The sequence below is a fragment of the Dryas octopetala genome, chromosome 1 (genome assembly GCF_963921425.1).
Source record: "Dryas octopetala chromosome 1, drDryOcto1.1, whole genome shotgun sequence".
In the NCBI taxonomy this organism is placed as follows: Eukaryota; Viridiplantae; Streptophyta; class Magnoliopsida; order Rosales; family Rosaceae; genus Dryas; species Dryas octopetala.
The window spans coordinates 6,214,196-6,235,060 of record NC_141366.1 but is presented as its reverse complement, the minus strand read 5'-3'; the positions used below and the strand labels follow the sequence as shown (position 1 = coordinate 6,235,060).

The 20,865-nt window shown below is 39.0% G+C and overlaps 4 protein-coding genes across 4 annotated transcripts; 2 read left to right on the top strand and 2 right to left on the bottom strand.

The window, feature by feature from the left end:
• Positions 1 to 4,248: 4,248 nt before the first annotated feature.
• On the top strand, positions 4,249 to 6,427 carry LOC147297014 (heat shock transcription factor A4A). Its single transcript, XM_086229561.1, has 2 exons — positions 4,249 to 5,166; positions 5,295 to 6,427. The coding sequence occupies exons 1-2, from the start codon at positions 4,951 to 4,953 to the stop codon at positions 6,318 to 6,320; spliced, it is 1,242 nt and encodes a 413-aa protein (XP_086085687.1). The 5' UTR covers positions 4,249 to 4,950; the 3' UTR covers positions 6,321 to 6,427.
• Positions 6,428 to 7,108: 681 nt separating this feature from the next.
• On the bottom strand, positions 7,109 to 8,760 carry OFP5 (ovate family protein 5). The gene has a single exon (XM_086229558.1). The coding sequence runs from the start codon at positions 8,594 to 8,596 to the stop codon at positions 7,340 to 7,342; it is 1,257 nt and encodes a 418-aa protein (XP_086085684.1). The 5' UTR covers positions 8,597 to 8,760; the 3' UTR covers positions 7,109 to 7,339.
• Positions 8,761 to 10,526: 1,766 nt separating this feature from the next.
• Positions 10,527 to 13,186, top strand: LOC147297012 (uncharacterized). Its single transcript, XM_086228840.1, has 4 exons — positions 10,527 to 11,139; positions 11,430 to 12,052; positions 12,358 to 12,873; positions 13,058 to 13,186. The coding sequence occupies exons 1-4, from the start codon at positions 10,878 to 10,880 to the stop codon at positions 13,184 to 13,186; spliced, it is 1,530 nt and encodes a 509-aa protein (XP_086084966.1). The 5' UTR covers positions 10,527 to 10,877.
• Positions 13,187 to 16,971: 3,785 nt separating this feature from the next.
• On the bottom strand, positions 16,972 to 19,875 carry PUB17 (plant U-box 17). Its single transcript, XM_086229769.1, has one exon. It carries the CDS (start codon positions 19,483 to 19,485, stop codon positions 17,344 to 17,346), a length of 2,142 nt encoding a protein of 713 aa, XP_086085895.1. The 5' UTR covers positions 19,486 to 19,875; the 3' UTR covers positions 16,972 to 17,343.
• Between the last annotated feature and the right edge of the window lie 990 nt (positions 19,876 to 20,865).

The following is a 20,865-nucleotide window of genomic DNA, read 5'->3' as shown; positions in this document are numbered from 1 at the left end:
GAGAGGTGGAGGGGGGGTTTTGGGGAGGGCGAGATAAATACAATGGGTGGACTGGATATAAATTATATGCCCTTGGTTGATTCGAAAATCACGAAAATGCCACTCTCATCTTTTTCTATATTTTTGGTTTCTGACTCCGGAATCACGGGGCTTAACACGTGTTTAGGCTTTTTTAAAAAGGAGAGGGGTGTGGCCTTGGAGCTTCGGGGTAGCTACTAGCTAAGCTACAAGGTTGTCTACAATGCACGAAAAACGACGTCGTTTAATTGTTTATTAGAACCTCTCCTTAGCATGATTGCTTCTTCATTCATATCTCTGCCAGCAAGCCAACAAGTGATTATGGCTTAAAAACAATCGTGGGTAAAAAAGGGAAAATTGATGATATAAGGGGATAAGATTATGATTAGCCTTGTCGTGATGGTTTTTTGGACCATCAAAATTCAAACGGTTATGTTCACTTGACCAGCTTGCCTAGTTTTGACAAACCTCATTGCCTCATCTTTTTGGTCATGCTACTTGTAGTATTGTACTAAGCTTCATGTTTAATAAATACCAACTTAATAATATTGCAATCGCCAAATTTCCTCCTAAATTTTAATAACCAAACTAATGTGTCATGCAAGTTGCAACATGACAATATCTTAACACTTACAAGTTACAAATAATTAGATTTGTAGCAGGCACAAATATAAATAAATAAAACACAGCTACTCATGTAGAATGCAAAATTTTGAGCTTTACTTTGATATTTCGAGTATTACTCATGCTAAAATGTTGAAGAGTGGAGCAAGAATGTTTTCTATGTAGTGTAAGAGAAAAAATTTCAATGGGGGTATACATCTTTACTCTTACAACACCTTTTTACATACTAATTATATAACAATTTATTGTTATTGTGAAATCAAAGATGTATATTTCTATTACACTTAAATTTTTCTCATAATTTAAATATAGATATTTTTTTTATCTGAAAAAACTAAAATTTAGAGTAAAATGACAGTTGAATAAACAAAATTAATGCAAAAATTGATTAAGTAATGCAATAATGAATGTAGCTTATTATTATGATTTAATGTTAAGCGAAAATAATATTGTTGATGGTTACTTAGCGCTAGTTTGATTGCACTAGGAGTGGTAGTCTAGCCTCTAGGAGTGTTGTAGGGTGGAGCTACCAACCTAGTCTAAAGGTAAAATCAAAAGTCAAACACGATGGAGAAGGAAGCTAGCTAGGATTAGGCCCTGATTCTGATCGATGGGGAAGGTGGGCCACATATTGCGGCGGGGCCGCTGGCATGTGGTGGCTACATCTCCCTATCCAGTGCCAATTTTGTCTTTTCTCAGTGGGCGTTTGTGTTGAAAGTTGCTCAAGACTCAAGAGTCAAGCCACCCCATGCCAAATAGTGAGCGATGTATTTTGCGTGAGTGATCCAATAACTAATAATAAGAGAGTCTGACTGACAAAGATGATTGAGATCCAGGTGGTGCAAAGAGAGAGTGGGGGACTCTGTGGGCCCAACTGCCTGCTATGCGCCACCTTCCACATTTTCCTCTCATTGATCTTCACCCTTGTCCTCAGTCCTCCTCACTTTTGCGCTTTGGCACACTACTGGACCCTACTGCTCCTAATTCAGGTGTTGTTCTTTAGGGATTAATTCAATATCTTAACCGCATATCTAAACTTTGACCAAAAAGAAACAGCATATCTAAACTAAACTAGATGCACAAAAGAAAAAACCTACCTATACGAATATGAGTATAAATCTCAATTTTTTGAATTTGATATCTTCAATTCTCATTCTTCATAACATTATTAATTTGTAAGTATTAAGTCCAGATGAGAGAGCAGCAAGCAACCAGTAACATTTGGCAGTTTGCTATTTCTAAATCGCTTAAGATAAGGTTTGAGCAGTGAGACTCCCTAAATAATTAATTAATTAAGAAGAGGGTTATCCATCGTCCAAAATTTCAACCACCTACACGTGCGCCGCGGACTCCACCAGCATATCAAAACCCGATTGGAACGCATACCATTGGGTCCGCCACTGCGTTGAGGGGCCTGCTGGGCACTTTCTTTTGTCCAAGGCGCGTGGCACCGATTATGGATTTGTGGTTGTATGCGGTGGGGACCACCGTAATACCTTAATCATGTCGATCATCGGTGGTGGGTCCCATGTGATGCCCGATATGCCCGCCACCCACGAGGCAGTGCCCACACTTGGACTCATTGAATTTGAGCTACCTCGAACCTCAGCCTCTCTTCTTTTTGCTGTCTCTGCGAGTCTTTCCCTGTACCATACTCTACCTGATCTGGACTACTGACCTCACCTGTTCCACCAAGTTTACAACAATTTTGATCTTTTTTATTTTTATTTGCTTCGAAATGAGTTGTACTATACACATGTACTTGTTATAATTTCATGTACAGTTCCATATTTTCCTTGATAGTCTGTATCAATGTGCTTTATGAAGGTCAGCATTGTATAGTAATAATATGTCTTCTCACAATGAGTACGTGCAAGCTAGTCATTCATGCAACAATGGTTGCATGAGAATCTGGTGGTTGGCCGCCCATATTTTCTTGGAGGTTATTGAGCCCAAATCCAACCTTATTTTTGGTGTGGACCGGAATTGTATCAAAGCTGAATTAGCATTTAGGCCACACGACTGGTGGTTTGATTCAAAATAGATAAGTTATCTCACTAAATTGAAGGTATATTGAAAGAATAAATAAAAATTAACTTCTAATTTTTGTTAAGTTAAAGAAAGAAGATGGATTAGTCATGAAGAAAACTTATTCTTTCAAATCTATACAAAATGATGGGATTCCAACCCCTTATGACTAATCCATATTTTTTGGATAAAATTTATTAATTAGCCTCAATTTCTTCTATTAATATTCCTTGAATCGAATAAGTTAACCTATCCAATCAAATTTTGAGCACTAAATGAGGGTTTAGTGTGAGTATTTCAACTAATGAAAATATATAACATATACATCTATTATTTTCTATATTGTAAGACCCATATGTCATAAATATTTTATAAGATAGTGATATCAATCAGGTCAGTGTAATTACGTTATAGGAATTAAGTTCTTCTCGTCACTCTATTATTGGTTTGTCATGCCATATCTGTATCTCTTGAATGTCCCGTGTCCAAATTTATCTCCAAACTATAGACATTAACTTGCATTAGCTTATAGTATTTTTGTGTTTTTCTGACTAGGCATTAGCTATAGTATTCAAATGTATGATTCTTAGGAGTTCAAGTGACCACAAGTCTTACACGTGGATTAGAGAGGGATCAACATCTCCCAAAAAGTCACAAAATACTCTTATATTCGTACTACGCAGAATCATTTTTCCCATCTTAAAATATCACCCATGCATGCATCCAAATTTCGCATTAAGTAAAGAAGGAAAATGTTACTTTATGTTATACATAGTATATGATTGGATAAAATGAATGAATAAATTCATGTATAATTAAGAAGTTTCTAATTTGAATAAATAAGATGTATTAAAATGAACTTAATCATAAGAGAGACTTATTCTTTCTAATTCCCTTTAAAATAATGGAATTAAATAATTCATATTTTTTCATTAAATTACAGAAAATTCTTGATATTCTTTCTTTAATACATTTATTTTATTTAATCATATCTTATACATTAAATTAAACGAGGCCTATTTTGTCTTTTGTAAACAGACATTTTTTCTTATACTTATCTCTGGTGTGTGTTAGAAGTCTATTTTCTTATACTTATCTAACCAAACGTGTTGTGGCGTAACAGGCTAAAGTCAAACCACGTGTACGGGCGAGGTTGGGAGATGCTTACCTCTCCTTTGAAACACCGCCTATTTATTTAAACGTATCTCCCAATTGGTGACAAATCCCTTGAATAAAGAGGTACGCCACCGAAGCACACACGTCATCATCCCCAAAAATCACACATAAAAGACACACAGGAAGAAAACAAGGTCTTGTCCGAGTCCAATAGTCCATTTAACAACTGAGAAATGTAACCTAACCACATTAATAATAACCAAATTTATTAAATCAGACAGTGACAGACCCAGATCTAATCTAATTAATTTTATTTATTACATTTTTAGGAAAAATATTAATTAGATAAGTATTTTTCTTCGTACAAAGATTACTTTTATTTTTTATGGACTATAAAATTCACAGGAAAATTCTCACGCGTTTCGAGGACAACGATCCCCAAATATTCGAAAAATCGCAAGTGAAACGAATCATTTTTGGGGTTTGGAGTCGTAGCCAACCCCTCTTCTCTGCAACTTCGCTAGTCCCCCCCCCGTCTATTATTATCCATTTCTAGTTGCTTTTGCTCCAAGTTTTCAAAATTCGCGATTGATTTTGAAATGTAATTTAAATTAAGATTTATGCAACTGCTTCAACGAGCTAACGACTCTTCAAAATGGGTTCTTTTTTGTTTTCTTGAATTTCTCCAACTAAAAACAAATGGAGTGTGAAAGTTATGGTTTTTTTGGGCATAAAATGACGGTAGCTGCCAACTGTTCTGTCCGGGACTTCGATTATTTCGGTGGTTTTGTGTGGGCTGTAGCATACGCTTAGTTGAAAAACATTTGGAATTTATGGTCAATTGCCGGATTTTGGTTCCCATTTCCTTTGGATTTTGACCCAATTCAGACTTCGGGAGTCTTCCAGAAGGGTTTTATTTGGTTGAATTCAAAACCCCAGCTGGGAATTCAAAGGGCTTTTCCAAAAGGGTTCTTGGGATTCCCTAATTTCCTGGAAAGTTAAGGTTTTGGGATTGAAAGGGTGGAAATTGAAGCTTTTGGAATTGAATTGTTGGGATTGAGGGATTTGGTTTTCCTGGGATTTTGGAGTATTGAGGAGTGGTTGATGCTTTGCTACTGGGTTTTGGATTTGGGGGTCTTGGGTTTTTTATTTTAGGGGGTTAGGATGGATGAAGCTTCAGCCGGCTCGGGTTCGTTGCCTCCTTTCCTTTCAAAGACATACGAGATGGTGGATGATTCTTCGACGGATTCAATTGTGTCCTGGAGTGGCAGCAATAAAAGCTTCATTGTTTGGAACCCGCCAGAGTTTGCTAGAGATTTACTGCCAAAATTTTTTAAGCACAATAACTTCTCTAGCTTCATCAGGCAGCTCAATACATACGTAAGTCAATAAACTTTCTGCTTTCAATCAGCCTGCTTTGTTTTGCTTCTGGTTTTTCTACATTGGAATATATACATTTATCATGTCTTTGTACGAGTTGCTTAATTTGATTTGAATTGTTACAATAGGGCTTTAGGAAAATTGATCCCGAACAATGGGAATTTGCCAATGACGATTTTATAAGAGGTCAGCCACACTTTATGAAGAACATCCATAGACGCAAGCCAGTGCACAGTCACTCTTTGCAGAATCTCCAAGTTCAAGGACAAGGAACTGCGTTGTCCGAATCTGAGAGACAGAATATGAAGGATGAAATTGAGAGGCTTAAGCGTGAGAAAGAACTCCTTGCTGTGGAGTTACAGAGGCATGAGCAGGAGCGGCAGGGATTGGAGTTGCAAATGCAGTTCTTGAAGGACCGGTTTCAACATTTGGAGCGGCAGCAGCAAACCATAGTGTCTGTCCTGGCTCGGGTTTTGCAGAAACCGGAAATTGCCTCAAATCCAGTGCCACAACTGGAATTCCATGATCGGAAGAGAAGGTTGCCAAGAATCAGTTGCTTCTATGATGAAGCCAGCAGTGAAAGTAATCAGATGGGGAGTTCACAATCTATAATTAGCGAAAATATGGATACGGAAAAGTTAGAGCAGTTGGAGGCATTCCTGACATTTTGGGAAAATACCGTTCTTGATGTTGGTGTGAGTCACATCCAGGTTAGTTCAAACCTGGAGTTTGATGACTCCATAAGTTGTGCTGAAAGTCCAGCTATGCCTTGCATACAACTTAATGTTGTCATTCGGTCTAAATCCCCGGGAATTGACATGAATTCTGAGCCTGCTGCAGTTGTTGCTCCTGAGCCTGCTACAGATGTTGCTCCTGAGCCTGCTGCTGCCTCAAAACAACAATCTCCAAAAGAACAAACAGCTGGAACCACTGCTTCTGCCACCACCGGGGTAAATGACGTATTTTGGGAACAGTTCTTGACAGAAAATCCTGGTTCATTGGACACTCAGGAAGTCCAGTTGGAAATAAAGGATTCTGATGGTAGAAGTAATGAAAGCAAACCTGGTGATCATGGCGGGTTGTGGTGGAATATGAGGAATGTAAATAACCTTACAGAACAGATGGGGCATCTTACTCCAATAGAGAAAACATGATACTAATTATTTCATTTTGGATTTTGATGCTCAGTAGTTCACATGTTATTAATTTAGGTATGGATGTTTTGTTCTGGATATAAATAGTTTTTCTGTGTTTGAGTTCATTCTTTCCTTCATGCTATCTTTATTTCAATTGACTCTCCTAGTTTATGCTGATTGCAATTCTTATACCTATGAAATCAAATAATAACATTATTTTAAACTTTAAAATCCCAAAATCCACAGGCTTTTCCTTTTAACCTCTTCTTTATTTCAATCGACTCTCTTAGTTTATGCTGATTGCAATTCTTATACGGTTATACCTATGAAATCAAATAATAACATTAATTTCTTTTAATGCCAAAAATCCACAAGCTTTCCTTTTAACCTCATCTCCTTATGATGGCCATATATGTTACTCAACAATTCATGCATTAGCATCCAAATTAATAATGTTATCAGACAAGCATTTCAATTAGTCTTTTCTCTTTTGAAAAAAAGAAAAGAAACCTTTTAATGAATCCGTTTGATTGTGGATGCTTCTTGCGATATGGCCCCCTTCCCTTTGCTAGTAATCTTTCATTATTAGAACAGAAAAAGAAAAAAAAAAATTGTAGTCATTGATATGCAAGCTAGTTCCAGGTATGTGCAGTTTTAAGCAATAGAATGCTGTAAAAGTATGTTGTTTCTTGAAATTGAGGTTCCACTGAATTATGCTTTTTGGAATGCCATTTGAAACTTTACTCTCTCTGCAAGTTTTGATTTGGGTTAATGGTAGTGCTATACGCAGAATGGATGTTCAAGTATTTGCTTGCCAAAACCATGTAAATCTACATGTGTTGGTCTGTAATGCCACAATGTTTTACATCCTGCACACATTGAAATCCTACCTTGACATTGCTTGCTAAACTTTAACACCCTCTGAAGCAATTGCATCAAAGCTAGAGAGCAGAGCCAATGAAATTACAAACATAACAGTACTAGTGTATCCATTTACAACATGATTACAAGTTTGGCTGTCATCAACTCAACAGAAATTAGTCATTGCAACCTTGCTCACTGTGTATTTCAGTACCAAAACACGTCTGATTCAAGTCAAACCACACCTGCCGGAATACCTTGACGATGAGATCGTGGTATTCATCAGAATTCAAGGTCAGATAACAAGCTAAGAGCTCTTCAAGATCCTCTGGCTGGGTAATCTTTTTCTCCACAATCATCTCCACCATGGAATCTCTGAAGTCCTGATGTGGGTCGAAGGAGCACTTTACTACTGCAAAGCTATTCAAGCCTGTTCTTATCTGCTGCACTGTTCTCTCCTTAGTCAGCTTCTTTGTCTTCAATTTGGCTTTCGTCATGTCTTGGAGAGCTTTTATTTTGCAGATTTCGACCCTGGAAGCTGTTCTTGGAGAACAAACTCTGACTTTTTTACTCCGCTTTGTTCTTCTCCTCTGTAATTCCCTACTTATGTAGAGAGATTTCCTGTGTTTCTCACTCTTTGACTTCAGCTCTTCTATTTTCCTTTCTCTCAATTTTTGCCAATCTGAAGTCAGTGTTTCTGCAGAAACCTCTTCAGTCTCCAAGTTCAAAACTTCTTCCTCAATAGTTTTCAGACCAGAATTTCTTGAATTCAATGAAGATGCATAGTGATGTTTCCTTGTGTCAGAAGCAGTCAATCTGTGCTTATCCCTCTCCCTTGTCCAAACGGTTCTTGCTGCTAACGTTTCCAGTACAGCCTTCTCTTCTGTTCCTGTTGATCTCTCTTCTGCTTCATCTGCTTCTCTCTCTAATTCCAACCACTTCTTTCCCGAAACTCCTCCATCTTCCTTCCTCAGTTTCCACTCTTTAGCATTCCCACTTTTATGCATGTCCGTCAAGTTCTTGGACCCTTCTCTTGCCTCCATTTTTGTACTTGTTTGACAGTTTCGACAACTCGAGGGCCTAACTTCAAACTCATCATCTGAATCATACCGAACCGATCTTACAACACCTCCATTCTTCTTCTTCCCTTCAGCACTATCTTCACCAAAAGATAGTCTCCAAAATCCATCATCATCATCATCATCTAGATCATAGAATCTGCCACCACTACTAACCCACCTGGGCGAACCCATAGATGGAGAATTCCGCTTCCCTTTTGGCTTCATTTTACTGGGTTTTGGTTCTGAATTGCCACTCTTTTGCTTGAACCTTGAAAGCCATGAAGTGGGAAAGACATGAGAGATCAAAGAAGGCCGAGAAGAAGAAGGTAAAGAGGAAGGTGGAGGCTTTTTCTTTTTGCTACCCCACTTCATAATATGCCACTGACTATCTGAATTCCCTTCTGTTAGGAACTTAGGATGAGAATTATTTGGGACACTGTTTAAGGTTTTGGTCTCTTGGAGTTGCAGAGAAGGATATGGCTTTGAACTGAAAGGTGATGGTAATGAAGTGTGAGACTAGTAGCAACTAAAGGGAGTTAGGGGGGAGGGACGGTTAGGCTGTTAATAGGAACGTGGATCTTACTGGTTTTGTTGATGTGTTTTTCAAAAGAAAGGCCCGCCCTAAATCTTGTGACCACTCACGCACTTTTTCCTACTTTTATGGCTTCTACTTGGTAAAAGATTTGTGCTCATCATGGGACCTCTTACCCCACAAACTTACATTAAATGCAGCTTCTTGAATCCTCTTTGGTAGAGAGAACAAAAGGGTTTAGTGTATGATGTGTATCGGTTGGTATGAGTAGGTATTAAATCTGTATATCAATACTGGCTCGAAATAATTGTAGAATAATCCGAAAACAAAATCACCCAGTTCATTTATTATAAGTTTATAACCAACTCTGTAATTCAAAAGCAAGTTGGCGGTTAAGACTACATAGTACAAGGATAGGATGGGTAGGAGTAGGACTAAGGAGTAGAGTAGCCCCCTTTTGTGTCTGCGTGTCATTGTCTGGCACAGCTACTAGGCTTTAAGATGGAGGCAAACTTCTTCAATTACATTGTCCTTACAATTTGTTTTTTTTTTTTTTTTCTTTATTGCTTTCTTTGGAGCAGAGATAACAAGGGCATTTGGGTAGTTCCTTTTTGGTCATATATACTGTTTAGATAAAAACCAGATGGGTTCCTTTCTTTTGCTTTGTTGCTTTGTCTTTGGTGGTCAATTTTGTAACTAATCTACTTTAGTCAAAAAGACCAGTACAGTGGGCCAGCGGCCAGAGTAGTTGAATATAACAGGGCTGTAGATTGGATTAGGCTGATGAGAAAGTTGGAGGGAACCATAGATGAGGATGGCTAATCACATCTGGGTTGGGCTCCTGAACTTAGCCCATACAACATCTAAAGTCATTTGGGATTTGGGGTTTTAGAAATTTTTGCAGAGGCCCAATGCAGAATGCAAATGAATTAGCTAGTAGAAGGGGAGATAATTGTTCATTAGAGCACAGAAGATGCCTATTCAGTATTTACTTCCTTTACAATATCTATGACATGCAAAGGGATTTTTGACAGAAGGGTTGTACAAGTTGTTTTTGCCACAAAAGGGTGGTACAAGTTTCTGACAAGCACTCACACGCATATCTTATGAGATTGCTTCCCATATCTCTCAACTTCTATAGAAAATAACAAGTTCTCTCTTTTGTTTTGTTATTTGAATGGACCTTTCAAATATGATTAGTTTTATGTAAGTTATGTGATGTAAGTTAAGAATTTAGAATTAATTTGATTAAGATATGTTCAAAGGCTTGTGTGTGAATAAAGGTATCAATACATCTAGCTTTTCCAGTTGGTAGGCCGTGAGTCTTAATCGTTTTACAATCTTAGTCAGCTAGAGACTCAGACGTTAGAGAACCCAACTCCCATGTGTAGCCCAATGATTATCAGAGGAGGAAGGGTCCATTTTCCAATTTATTCACCTCCTAACTGGATGGTGCTCTTCCTTTAGCTCCTGCAATTCTTTGTCACGAAGTAACTAGTGCTAGACTTTTACTCATATGTGCACCAATATTGATAGCTAAAGCTGGTAAAACGTAATTCTAAATTGGTCCAATGCACCCAGCTCTGAGGTTGTTCTGTCTATTGCTGGTGGACCCAAATTTAAGTTGCGTATACATTACAAATAAAACAGATGTTCAGAACAAGTCACACATTTGATTTGGGTTTCCTTTCTTGACTAGTTTACAATGAACTTTTGTGATATATGCTAATGGTGGTCCTAGTTAGTTCCAATCTTCTGGGTTTCTGTTCTGTTCTTTTTCGTTTTTTTACCTGTTTTGATGGCTTGGGGAAAGAAAAACAGGGGACGGGTTTAATTTGTGAGAACAATCGGTTTGTCCGTTTCTTTTCTGGTGGGAAAGTCAGTTTAGAGGAAAGTGTCAATTTTACCTCCTACTAATCAGCTAAATACAAAGCATTTAATAAGAATGAGTATGCTCCATGCAAACCGGAAAGCATGAAGTAATTCCAAAAACACACTACTCTCCAATTAATAGTTCTGTTTCTTCTCCATGTTTTCATTCAAGTCCATCAACCCTTAGCACTCTTTGGTATATAAATGTGTGTACATTATATTAAAAGACACATATCTTAGTTTTCATCAATGGCTAAGCAGAGCAAATCCCCATGTTGCTTTCCTCTTGTTCTTGTTGTGGTGAAGCTTCTCTGTGAAGGGGTTTTGCTGGTGGGGGCTGAGAGTCAGTATGTATCGGCAGTGGGTGATCCAGCGATGAGAAGGGACAACCTACGGGTTGCGATAGAGTCATGGAATCAGTGCAATGAGGTTGGAGAAGAAGCTCCTCAGACTGGCAGCCCAAGGGCTGCTGATTGCTTTGACATATACGAAGGTTCTCCACCGGCACAAGGCAGGCTTCCTATCCTTCTCTTTTTCTTTTTGATTTTAAAAGATGATGGAAAAGCTGTTTTCTATGCACTTTCTTGTTGTTACTTAACTAAATTTTGTAACATGAGAAACTTGTATTACTTATGTGTGTGCCTGTGTGTATCTTTTGCCATTTTAGCTGAGCACTCCACACTACTCACTTTGTTAAATGTTTGTCAGTGACTCAGTGTACATGCAAATTGCAATTGCCTCAATGAAAATTTTGATTCACTTGTTAGCAGTCTAAGTGTTTAAATTATCTATGCCTTACAGGACAGAGTTGCTCTCTCTGCAATAAGCTGCCTTACATATTAGTCCACAGAGTCACAGAGCAAGACAACAAGTTAAGGATCGGAGAACCTTTTCTTGGACTGCAACCAGAGGCTCAGTTTAACGTAGACCTTTACGCGGCGCAGAAGGAACTCTATTTGGGATCTAAATGTGAAGTTGAAGACACCCCAAATCCATGGCAATTTTGGATGATAATGCTCAAGAGTGGCAACATGGACACTTATGCTGCCAAATGCCCCAAAAATGGTCACAAAGTTGAACCCTCACCCCCTGATCACAATGCCTTTCCTTGTTTTGGATATGGGTGCATGAACCAGCCATCTATTTATCATGATTATACCAGGTTGCAAGGGACTGGTATGACTCTAAAGGGAAGGTTTTATGGGTCATGGGATTTGGATGCAGATTTGAGAGGAGGAATGATAGGGAACATTTCTTACCATTCTGTTACTTGGGAAAAGAAACTTGGAGAGGGAAGTTGGGTTTTCCATCATGTCTTGAGGACTTCAGCAAAGTATCCATGGTTGATGCTTTACTTGAGATCAGACGCCACATATGGATTTTCAGGTGGCTACCATTACACTACAAGAGGGATGTCCAAAATTGTGAGTAACCCTTTCTTTATATTTTTAAGTTGCCCAATTGAAGCAGTAGCCCTCTAATATACTTTATGGGTCTGTATAACTTTCTTAAATATTAATTAAACACTATAGTCATTAGTCATTTCTTCCATGATGTTGCTTGGCGAAAAGGAGTTTGAAAATGTGGCATATCCAAGAAAACATCATTCCTATTAATCTTTGTGAGTACTATTAAGAAAGCATACTTTTAGAAGTTTTCCTTGGAAGCAAAACATTCTTGGGGATGAATATATTTGGTTCACTCAACATTGTCAATTACCATGCTGTAGATTCCAGAATCACCAAATTTTAAAGTGAGGTTGAGCTTAAATGTGATGAAAGGTGGGGGTCCCAGTAGCCAGTTCTACCTCATGGACATAGGGAGCTGTTGGAAGAACAATGGGCAGCCTTGTGATGGCAATGTGACTTCAGATGTTACCAGATACAGTGAAATGATCATAAATCCAAACACACCTGCATGGTGCCATGCAGAAAACCTCAATGTGTGCCCACCTTACCACACATTCCCTAATGGCACTCGAGTTCATCGCAATGAAACTGCCCGCTTCCCTTACGCCGCCTATCACTTGTACTGCTCACCGGGGAATGGAGAGCATCTCGAGGCTCCTTTTAGTTTGTGTGATCCATATAGTAATCCTCAGCCTCAGGAGATACTGCAAATCTTGCCACACCCAGTTTGGGGGGAGTATGGGTACCCTACAAAACAAGGGCAGGGTTGGATTGGGGATCCAAGGACATGGGAGCTGGATGTTGGGAGGTTGTCACAATCACTCTATTTTTACCAGGTTTGTTGTTAAAGATTAACTTGGCACCAATTCTTTGAAATAGAAATTGAGTCGAGCTACTCATTGTCTCTCTCTTATCACGTGACCTGCACACGAGATTATGAGATAGACACATAGAATTTATACACCAAAATTTGTTTTACAGTTCTTTTGACACCTGCTAACAGAAGTGGTTAATTTGCAGGATCCAGGAACCCCACCAGCTAGAAGGCAATGGATGTCTGTTGATTTGGGGACTGAAATTTTCAAAGACCCGGATCAAGTTGCTGAGTGGACTGTTAGTGACTTTGACATCCTTGTGCCTAAGCAATGAACCCATTTATGGAGACAAAGACACACTAGTTAGCTTGAGCTTAAAGACTACCTTCTACCTACAGGGTTAAGTTTTCCAATCAATTTTTGCATTTGAATGTTTCTAAACAGACCTGAAGGCTGAAATCTTAGACTGTTGAATGAATATTTTGCAATCTTTGATTCTGATGTAACAAACTATTCAGCCCATAACATTGTGAAATGGGCTTTCACTAACAACTGTTTTGGTCCTATTGCCATCTACTCTGTTTCCTCTCAAGTCTTATGGAATAATGATGACTGCACTTTTTAGTGGACTGTCTTGAGATCTCTCATTGGGCTCTTGTGTACAATGTCTCCCAATTGCTGTGTAAAGGACTCCTCTGTCATTTGATTTGGTTTTCACTTTTTTATTTATTACTTTTAATAACTGTTGTCTATAAAATTTAAATTCAAGATCAAAATCTCTTAGAGATCAGTAATTGACTTTGTTTTCACTTTACAGTTTACATCAATAAAGTTATAAACCAAAAATAGAAATTGTAAAAAGAAAAGGCAAAGGGAAAAATTCAAACATCAAGCCATGATAGCTAGACCAAGACTCTAATTCCAGATGTCTGACCTGATGTGCACTCACCCCACTTTCCCCAAGCAGAAACCAACCACCCTCATTTAATATTCTTGTCTAAAATTGTTTATTCCTGACGTAAACAGCCCGGTTAGAGAATTTCTTAGCACCCTCATAGGCATGTCTAAAATAGACTGGCTCAACTTTATGTCTGCAATTAAATGTTATATCCTCCCCATGGTTGCAATAAACTATGCACTGCATTTCAGCATCAAATTTCCTTGCAAATTCAAAGTCACTAACACATGCCCTGTTGCAAATTTGATGTTTTAATGCCTGAAGTTTGAATTTTGAAATGGTCAAAGCATTGTAACCCTTTTTTTCCCAGAAGGCCTGTAAGGACCAAGAGCTGCATGTGCATGACCAAGCCAGTCCATGATCTTTATTTATCTTTAAAGTGGTCCTAAACAATCCAATCCCAGGATGCATATACCCTTCAATTGAATACCTTTGGATTAAATGCCCTTTTTGTGAATGTTTCAATTTTTTTATTACTCCATAACAGTGGAGGAAACTGTAAGTTGACATCTATGACCACTCAACAACAAAACAAAAGCCTTGTTTATGTGAGGAATTAGCATTCAACCATCTTATTATAGGGTTTATCTACTCTGTGAACTCGAATACCATATGAATAGGTCCAATGGTTCACAAACCTATACTCTAGTATAAAAAACGAACCCATCAGATTTAAGGTTTAGAAAAATAACTATATGGTATACAAATTTGTACTAAAGGATTTTTCTTAATTATATGTTTTTTAGCTGCCTTGTTTCTACTGTGATGGCAGAGTCTGTACGAAGGCTACGTTTGATTGGACTAAAAGTTCAACACAGAGAAATTAGCATTCAACCATCTTATATATGCCGGCCAAAAGAAAAACCATATTATATATAATGTATACCTCAATTTAACATTCAACTACCATCTTGTTCTTGACTGCCTTGTTTCTAGTGTGATGGCAGAGGCCGGCAACAAAGACTTTCTGTGACGAATTAACATTCAACCATGCATCTTAAAATACCAATTTTAAATCCACGTACCCAATTGCAGTGTAAAAACACTGATTGAACAGCCTGAAAATACAATTCTTCTCAGCAGAATGTAGGACTACCTGACTTGGAGGCAACATATTAAATTGGATTGTAGTTACACACTGAAGCTAAAAATAATGGTGAGCACCGAAAAAAAAAAGCTAAAAGTAATGGCAACAACGAAAAATCAGGACTTTCTTGCCGGCCAGGTAAGTACAAATTGACATAAACCAGTAAATGTTTCATGGGGATTGCCTAGTTTTGAGGGTGAAGAGACTAGAGAGCCCCTGCACAGTGTCCTCCACATTGGCTTTGCCAAATGGATGGATTAGAAGCACACAAAGTGATATCATTGTAAGATGAAAGGACAAGAAGCACTACTATTACCACCTTATTGTTTCTTAAATTTCCAGCCAAAGGAAAAGGGATTTTCAATCTTTTCCTGGGACCCAGTACTCCTTTAACATCTATATATTTTTCCTCCTTATTCTCTTACCACTCCCTAGCCACAGCATTTTTTTATTGGTGAATAGTCCATAAAGGGTGATTTTCTTTAATTATGAAATCAAGAAAGAAAAACCAAGAATATGTGGTATAAGCTGTAAGCATCATGGGTGTTCTGTTATTATCATTACTGCAAGGAAAAAGCTTCGGTGCTCAGAAATGAGCACCCATACAATCAATCACATGAGTCTATGATGAACTCATTACCTTCTCTCTCATGGTGGACCCTATTATGAGCTCATATGATTGATTGTGAGGACAAGCTTGTACTCATTTCTGAGTACCCAAGCACTGCTCTTACTGCAACCCCCTCAAGACAGAAGCTTCATCAGCTGCCACAATTATCTTTCATCACTCTCCAATTATTATTCAGGTAAATGGGGTCTTCTGGTGCATCAACTTTGACTACGTTCCCTTCAATCTCATAGTAATAAGTAGTTAGGTGGCTAGTGAAGGCATGCCCCAGCCCCACTACACCTTGCCATTCCAAAAGCTCTCGATTACATGAAGATTCTGCTTCAAGTGGAATTTTCCAACAGACTTAAGTGGATGCCTAAAGAGGCCAATGAATCTTGCTGAGAGCTTATGGCACTGAAGGTGCTCCAATCAATTTCACTGAGATTTTATCCTGCTTTCTACCTGAAATAATACAGAGACAATATACCAGCATATTGATGCGCCTCTGACCAGTCTAACATGCTTGGCTGATAAGAATCTAATGGATGAAACTGGTTGGGTCACCTAACCAAACTTGGTAATTGGCTCAAACAATTAAATGAAAGAAGAAAAATTTGTCCCATCTTACATCACTCACAAAATTTTGTCTCCAGAAAGTTCCCTATGTTGAAATGTCTTCATGCCTTTCCTCACAGAACATAAACATCAAATAGATTTCACCTTCTGACTATTCAAACGTCAGACCAAAAAAAAAAAAAAAAGACTATTCAAACGAACGTGACAATGAGTTGACAGTTAAAACTGTCTTCTGATTCAATGTCACAAAGTGAATTTTTCCAATAGATATTTTGTTCCTCAAATTCTTTATGAGACATATTACAGAAATGATGAAATGAGTTTAATAGAGCCAACTTCAGTCTGAGCCTACAGTGAAGCTAAAAATGGAAACTCCCAACTCAATGCATCACCGATTCAACTAACTACTGCAAATAAGTAGTTCATAGAAGTTTTTTCTTTTTCGTCAATAGGTGATTATAAAATATAGCAACGACTCTGTCTAAATCCACATCCGCTTGAGTACATTTTATGACTGCAATTGAATTACATAAAGATTAGGCAAAAGCTGTTTTGAGCTTAAAGTAAATACTTTGTAGCATCAAATTCAGAAGCATTAACTAGGGCATTCATTTACAGCTTCCATAACGAATATTGCATGCAAATTAGATTCAAAGTGAGCCTCAATTTCCAAAGACAATATTTTTACAAGAGACCTCCAACAGCACAAAGTAAAATAATCAGTAAATTTGGCTAATTGTGTCCCAGTTATAAGACCTAGAAGAGATTCAAGGTCTGAGATATCATATTCATGATTATATTAGGTTACAAAAAATTCAAATAAGTAAGCCACTTAGACAACTATAGAAGTATTCTTCAATAAAGATTAAAGCGGACAGTCATCATATCAGTTAACAGAATGTCAATAAACTATAAATTTATGCAGACAATCATATCAGATTAAAGCGGACAGTCATCATATCAGCTAAGCCATATGAGAAACAGCCCCTGAAACTGCACTTTCCTCAATGTATCTGTAATGGTCTTGACATTTTGTGCACACTTTCTGTTTGGTTTTCCAAATCATTGGACATTACATGTATAATAAACTTACACTAAAAGCTCGACAACACAAGACATTCTCATAAAGCACATTAGATATGATATTCCTGTAACTTCTTTATGACCTTAAATTTCAATGAAAGAATGTGTAAATATTTCCAACAAAAATGGGAACATATATGAGCAAGGAACACTACAACTCTAGGGTGGATGTTACCACTATAAAACAGGCACTGAAATGGGCATTGGCAGTGAGACATCACCAACGAAACTTGAATCCCGATTTGCAGCTGAGTTACCATATCCTACACCGAGACCACCAAAATGCATTGCCGTATTCTCACTCCTTTGAAACACTCTAGCAAGAGATGCTGCCTTCCTTCTTGCCCGCCTTGTACCGGTAAAAAGCAACGTCTGAAGCAACCCAGCCAAAGCCGGTGCCTTGACTACCCTCTCAGTTGCTGCAGCTCCACCACTCCGGCACAACTCGAGCAAAGCTGCAACTGCATTTTCTTTACCCCTTGGAGTCCCACAACGCATCATCCCGATCAAACCTGCCACTGCCATTTCCTCTTTCCCCACTGCTTTAGCCCCAATTGGCTGCCTAACAACCAAGGTCAATGCACCTGCGGCTTCCTCAGCAACCCCTTCATTTCCCAATGCGCTTACAAGTGCTGTTACAGCCCCAGCCTCTATCATTCGCACACAATTTTCCGAGTGCGTTGACAGGTTAAATAAAGCCGTCACAGCATCCTTCTTTCCTCTTGGGGTACCCTCTCTCAACAACCCTGCCAAGGCTTCAATTGCCCCATCCTCATCTGCTATTCTCTTCTTATAGTCATGAACCGCAGATAGACTAAACAATGTTGCTGCAGCATTCTCCCTTGCCTCCGTTGTGTGGCCAAACCTCAAAACATGGACAATGGACCCCAAACACCCTTCTTCATCCATAATCCGGCTTTTATTTTTGTCATATATCGATAAGTTGAGCATTGCAGTCACAGAATTCTCTTGTGCAACAGAGTTTGGAGACGATAACAACTTCCGAAGATGGGGAATTGCCCCAGCTTCCGCTATGAAGGCGCGGTTTTCTCTTCCTGTTTTGGCCAACAAACGAATTTCGCGAGCAGCTATGGTCTGTGCACATGGTGATCCATCAGCTAGCCGCTGGATCAGAAGTGCGGCGGTTGCTCTGTTGGCTGCAAGTGCAGCCTTAGAGGGAGAAGCAGCTGCAAAGCTTTCAGCAGCTGCATCAGTGCACTCTGGAGGATCATAAGGAACCCCATAAGCAGTGCACCACTGCATGATCAAATTCCTCAACGCCCGATTCGGAACAAGGCGGGTGTTGGGCAGCATTTGCCCTGTCTTTGGACAAGTACAATGCCCTTCTTCCAACCACCTCGAAATCGAACTCCGATCATATGTCTGTCCTGTCGAGATTATCACAGGGTCTCTCATCAAATCCAAACTTATGGGGCAGCTAAAGTCCTTCGGAATCGTTATGAAAGTCTCTGCAATTTCCTGAGTAATCAAACCCTTCCTTGGCTTCTTTTGATTATTCCCAACCCCCAATTCCACTTCATCTTCTTCAAACCCAAAAAGCAAAAACCTGCAATACCGAGTGAATGCAACAAACCCATTAAGAACCGGAACGGTGGGCTCAACATCTCCTTCTTGATTCACAATCTGCTCCTCCAAGAACTCGATTTCACGTCGACAACTTTTGGCGTCCCGAATCCCCAATCGCTCCACGAAAAACAACCAGAGCTGATCCGAATCGGGAACCCGACCCTTCTCAAATTCATCAAGAAACGAAAAGAACTGAACCCTCAACTCCTCGTCCCCTTCATCGATGAACAGCCTCGCCCTCCTGGCCTGCCTCTGCAAGAGCTCAATCTGCTCCTTCACGTCCTCCCCCAATTCAACGTCCTCCATTGGAAAAACGTCCAAAAGGGTCGAAATTTCTTGATTCAAATCGTGGAAGTGACCCGATATCGGGTGGTTCTGGAGCAGAAGCCATAGCTTACTGGACTGGGCGCAGTAATCGAGGAGTATTTTGGATCTGTACAGGAGCAAGTAAAGCTCTTTCAGGCAGATGACCGCCGTGGAAGGCAAACCCGACCCGGAATCCCTCAAATACTCCAAGAGCACCAGAAAGACCTCGACTTTTCGTACCAGCGACCGCGAATTTCTGCGCTGGAAGGAGAAGAACTTGTCGGAGAAGGAGGACACTATCTCGGCGGTGACGGAGAGAAGAGTCTGTACAAGCGCAACGTCGGAGAGGTCGACCGGAGCTAAAAACGCCTCCAGGGAAGGCGACCTCCGCCGCCGTAGGGAGGAGAATATAGCCGCCGAAGCCATGAAAACTCAGAAACGGGATCAAATAAATATTGGGTCAATGAAAACAAAGCAAAGCAGAGCCAAGGGTCTCTTGGTTGCTGTTGTTGTTGGGTCTTGGGTTTGAAGCTTTGAAGCTCTGAAGCTTTGAATGAATGTTCAAAGCAATGAAAAATGAAGAATTTTGTGAGTTGTTTAATTAAATTTTGGGGGCGGTTCCGCGTTTCGAAAGGAAGAGTCTGACTCAGGACTCGGGAGAGAGAGAGAGAGAGAGAGTCACTGAAATTCCGAGGGAGGACTTTGTTGTTTTCTTCTGTGTCGACCAATTTCGTGAAAAGGACTTTGCTTTCTTTCAGAGGCTTTGTTGAGGCTTTGACACTTCGACGGATGGCATGAAATGAAATGGAAGCCAGATTAAATTATCCACATAATGATAATATACTACATATTCCTGTACTAATATACTCCATGCTTGGTTTCATCTCCTCTGCTTTTCTTATAACGTTTGCTGCTTTTCTTTGACCAAAAAGGACATGCTTTTTCTTTCTATTTACTCACTCCCCTGCCCTTTGGACTTTGGATTCTTAATGAGGTCACCATGTCCCCTCCCTCCTCTTCTGTACTTTCACTGTGAACGAAGGAAGGACCCTAAGCGCCCTTTTTTGGGTCAATCAAGGACCTTAGCCCTTCATTTCGGATGCCAATTTCGGCTTTCCTCCAACCTTCCTCAAGCCCACAACTATCACCCTAATTTGCCATCACATATTCACATCACATCACAAAAATTTATCATTTATGTGCTCATCTCTTCTAGATAAATAAGGAGAAAAATAACACTAGAGTCGACTAATAATTATTTAGTTTTCTAAATTTATATTTGCAATACCGTTTGATAAAATTCAAAGGTTAATAAATAAAAGCTTAAAGTATATAATTAGATGATATATTTTTTATTAACCGGTGCATTTTATAGTTTAGAATAGATATATGTATTAACATGTTCATCTAAGGAACAAATTTGGTGCACTGTAAGCACTTAATTTACTTAATAGTATGATATAATACAATGAGTAAGTGAATTATTAATCTTATAAATTACAAATTCAATCCAACGATTTAAAATTACAGTTCTATTTTTTTTCATTCGTTCTAAAATGAATGATCTACACTTACAGTCTACATACATGAATTGTAATTAAGTTGATTATTTGGTAGCCAAAAAGCACATACTTTTGAGGAGCAAGAGGAGAGAATAGAATCTATCATAGCTCTATTTGTTGTAATGGTTGGAGAGAGAGAGAGAGAGAGTGTAATTTTAGGTTGAGAAGTGACCAGTGAGTATGTAATGTTTGCATGATTGCTTAGGCTTGAGCTTCTCAAACAAAGTTTGATTCAAGGTTGACT

Bases quoted from the DNA above. Each gene is read 5' to 3' on its own strand.
- OFP5 (XM_086229558.1), bottom strand. From the start codon at position 8,596: ATGAAGTGGGGTAGCAAAAAGAAAAAGCCTCCACCTTCCTCTTTACCT.
- PUB17 (XM_086229769.1), bottom strand. From the start codon at position 19,485: ATGGCTTCGGCGGCTATATTCTCCTCCCTACGGCGGCGGAGGTCGCCT.
- LOC147297012 (XM_086228840.1), top strand. From the start codon at position 10,878: ATGGCTAAGCAGAGCAAATCCCCATGTTGCTTTCCTCTTGTTCTTGTT. The intron at 11,140-11,429 runs GCAGGCTTCCTA...TATGCCTTACAG, and splicing joins AGGTTCTCCACCGGCACAAG to GACAGAGTTGCTCTCTCTGC. The intron at 12,874-13,057 runs GTTTGTTGTTAA...GTTAATTTGCAG, and splicing joins AATCACTCTATTTTTACCAG to GATCCAGGAACCCCACCAGC.
- LOC147297014 (XM_086229561.1), top strand. From the start codon at position 4,951: ATGGATGAAGCTTCAGCCGGCTCGGGTTCGTTGCCTCCTTTCCTTTCA. The intron at 5,167-5,294 runs GTAAGTCAATAA...TTGTTACAATAG, and splicing joins TCAGGCAGCTCAATACATAC to GGCTTTAGGAAAATTGATCC.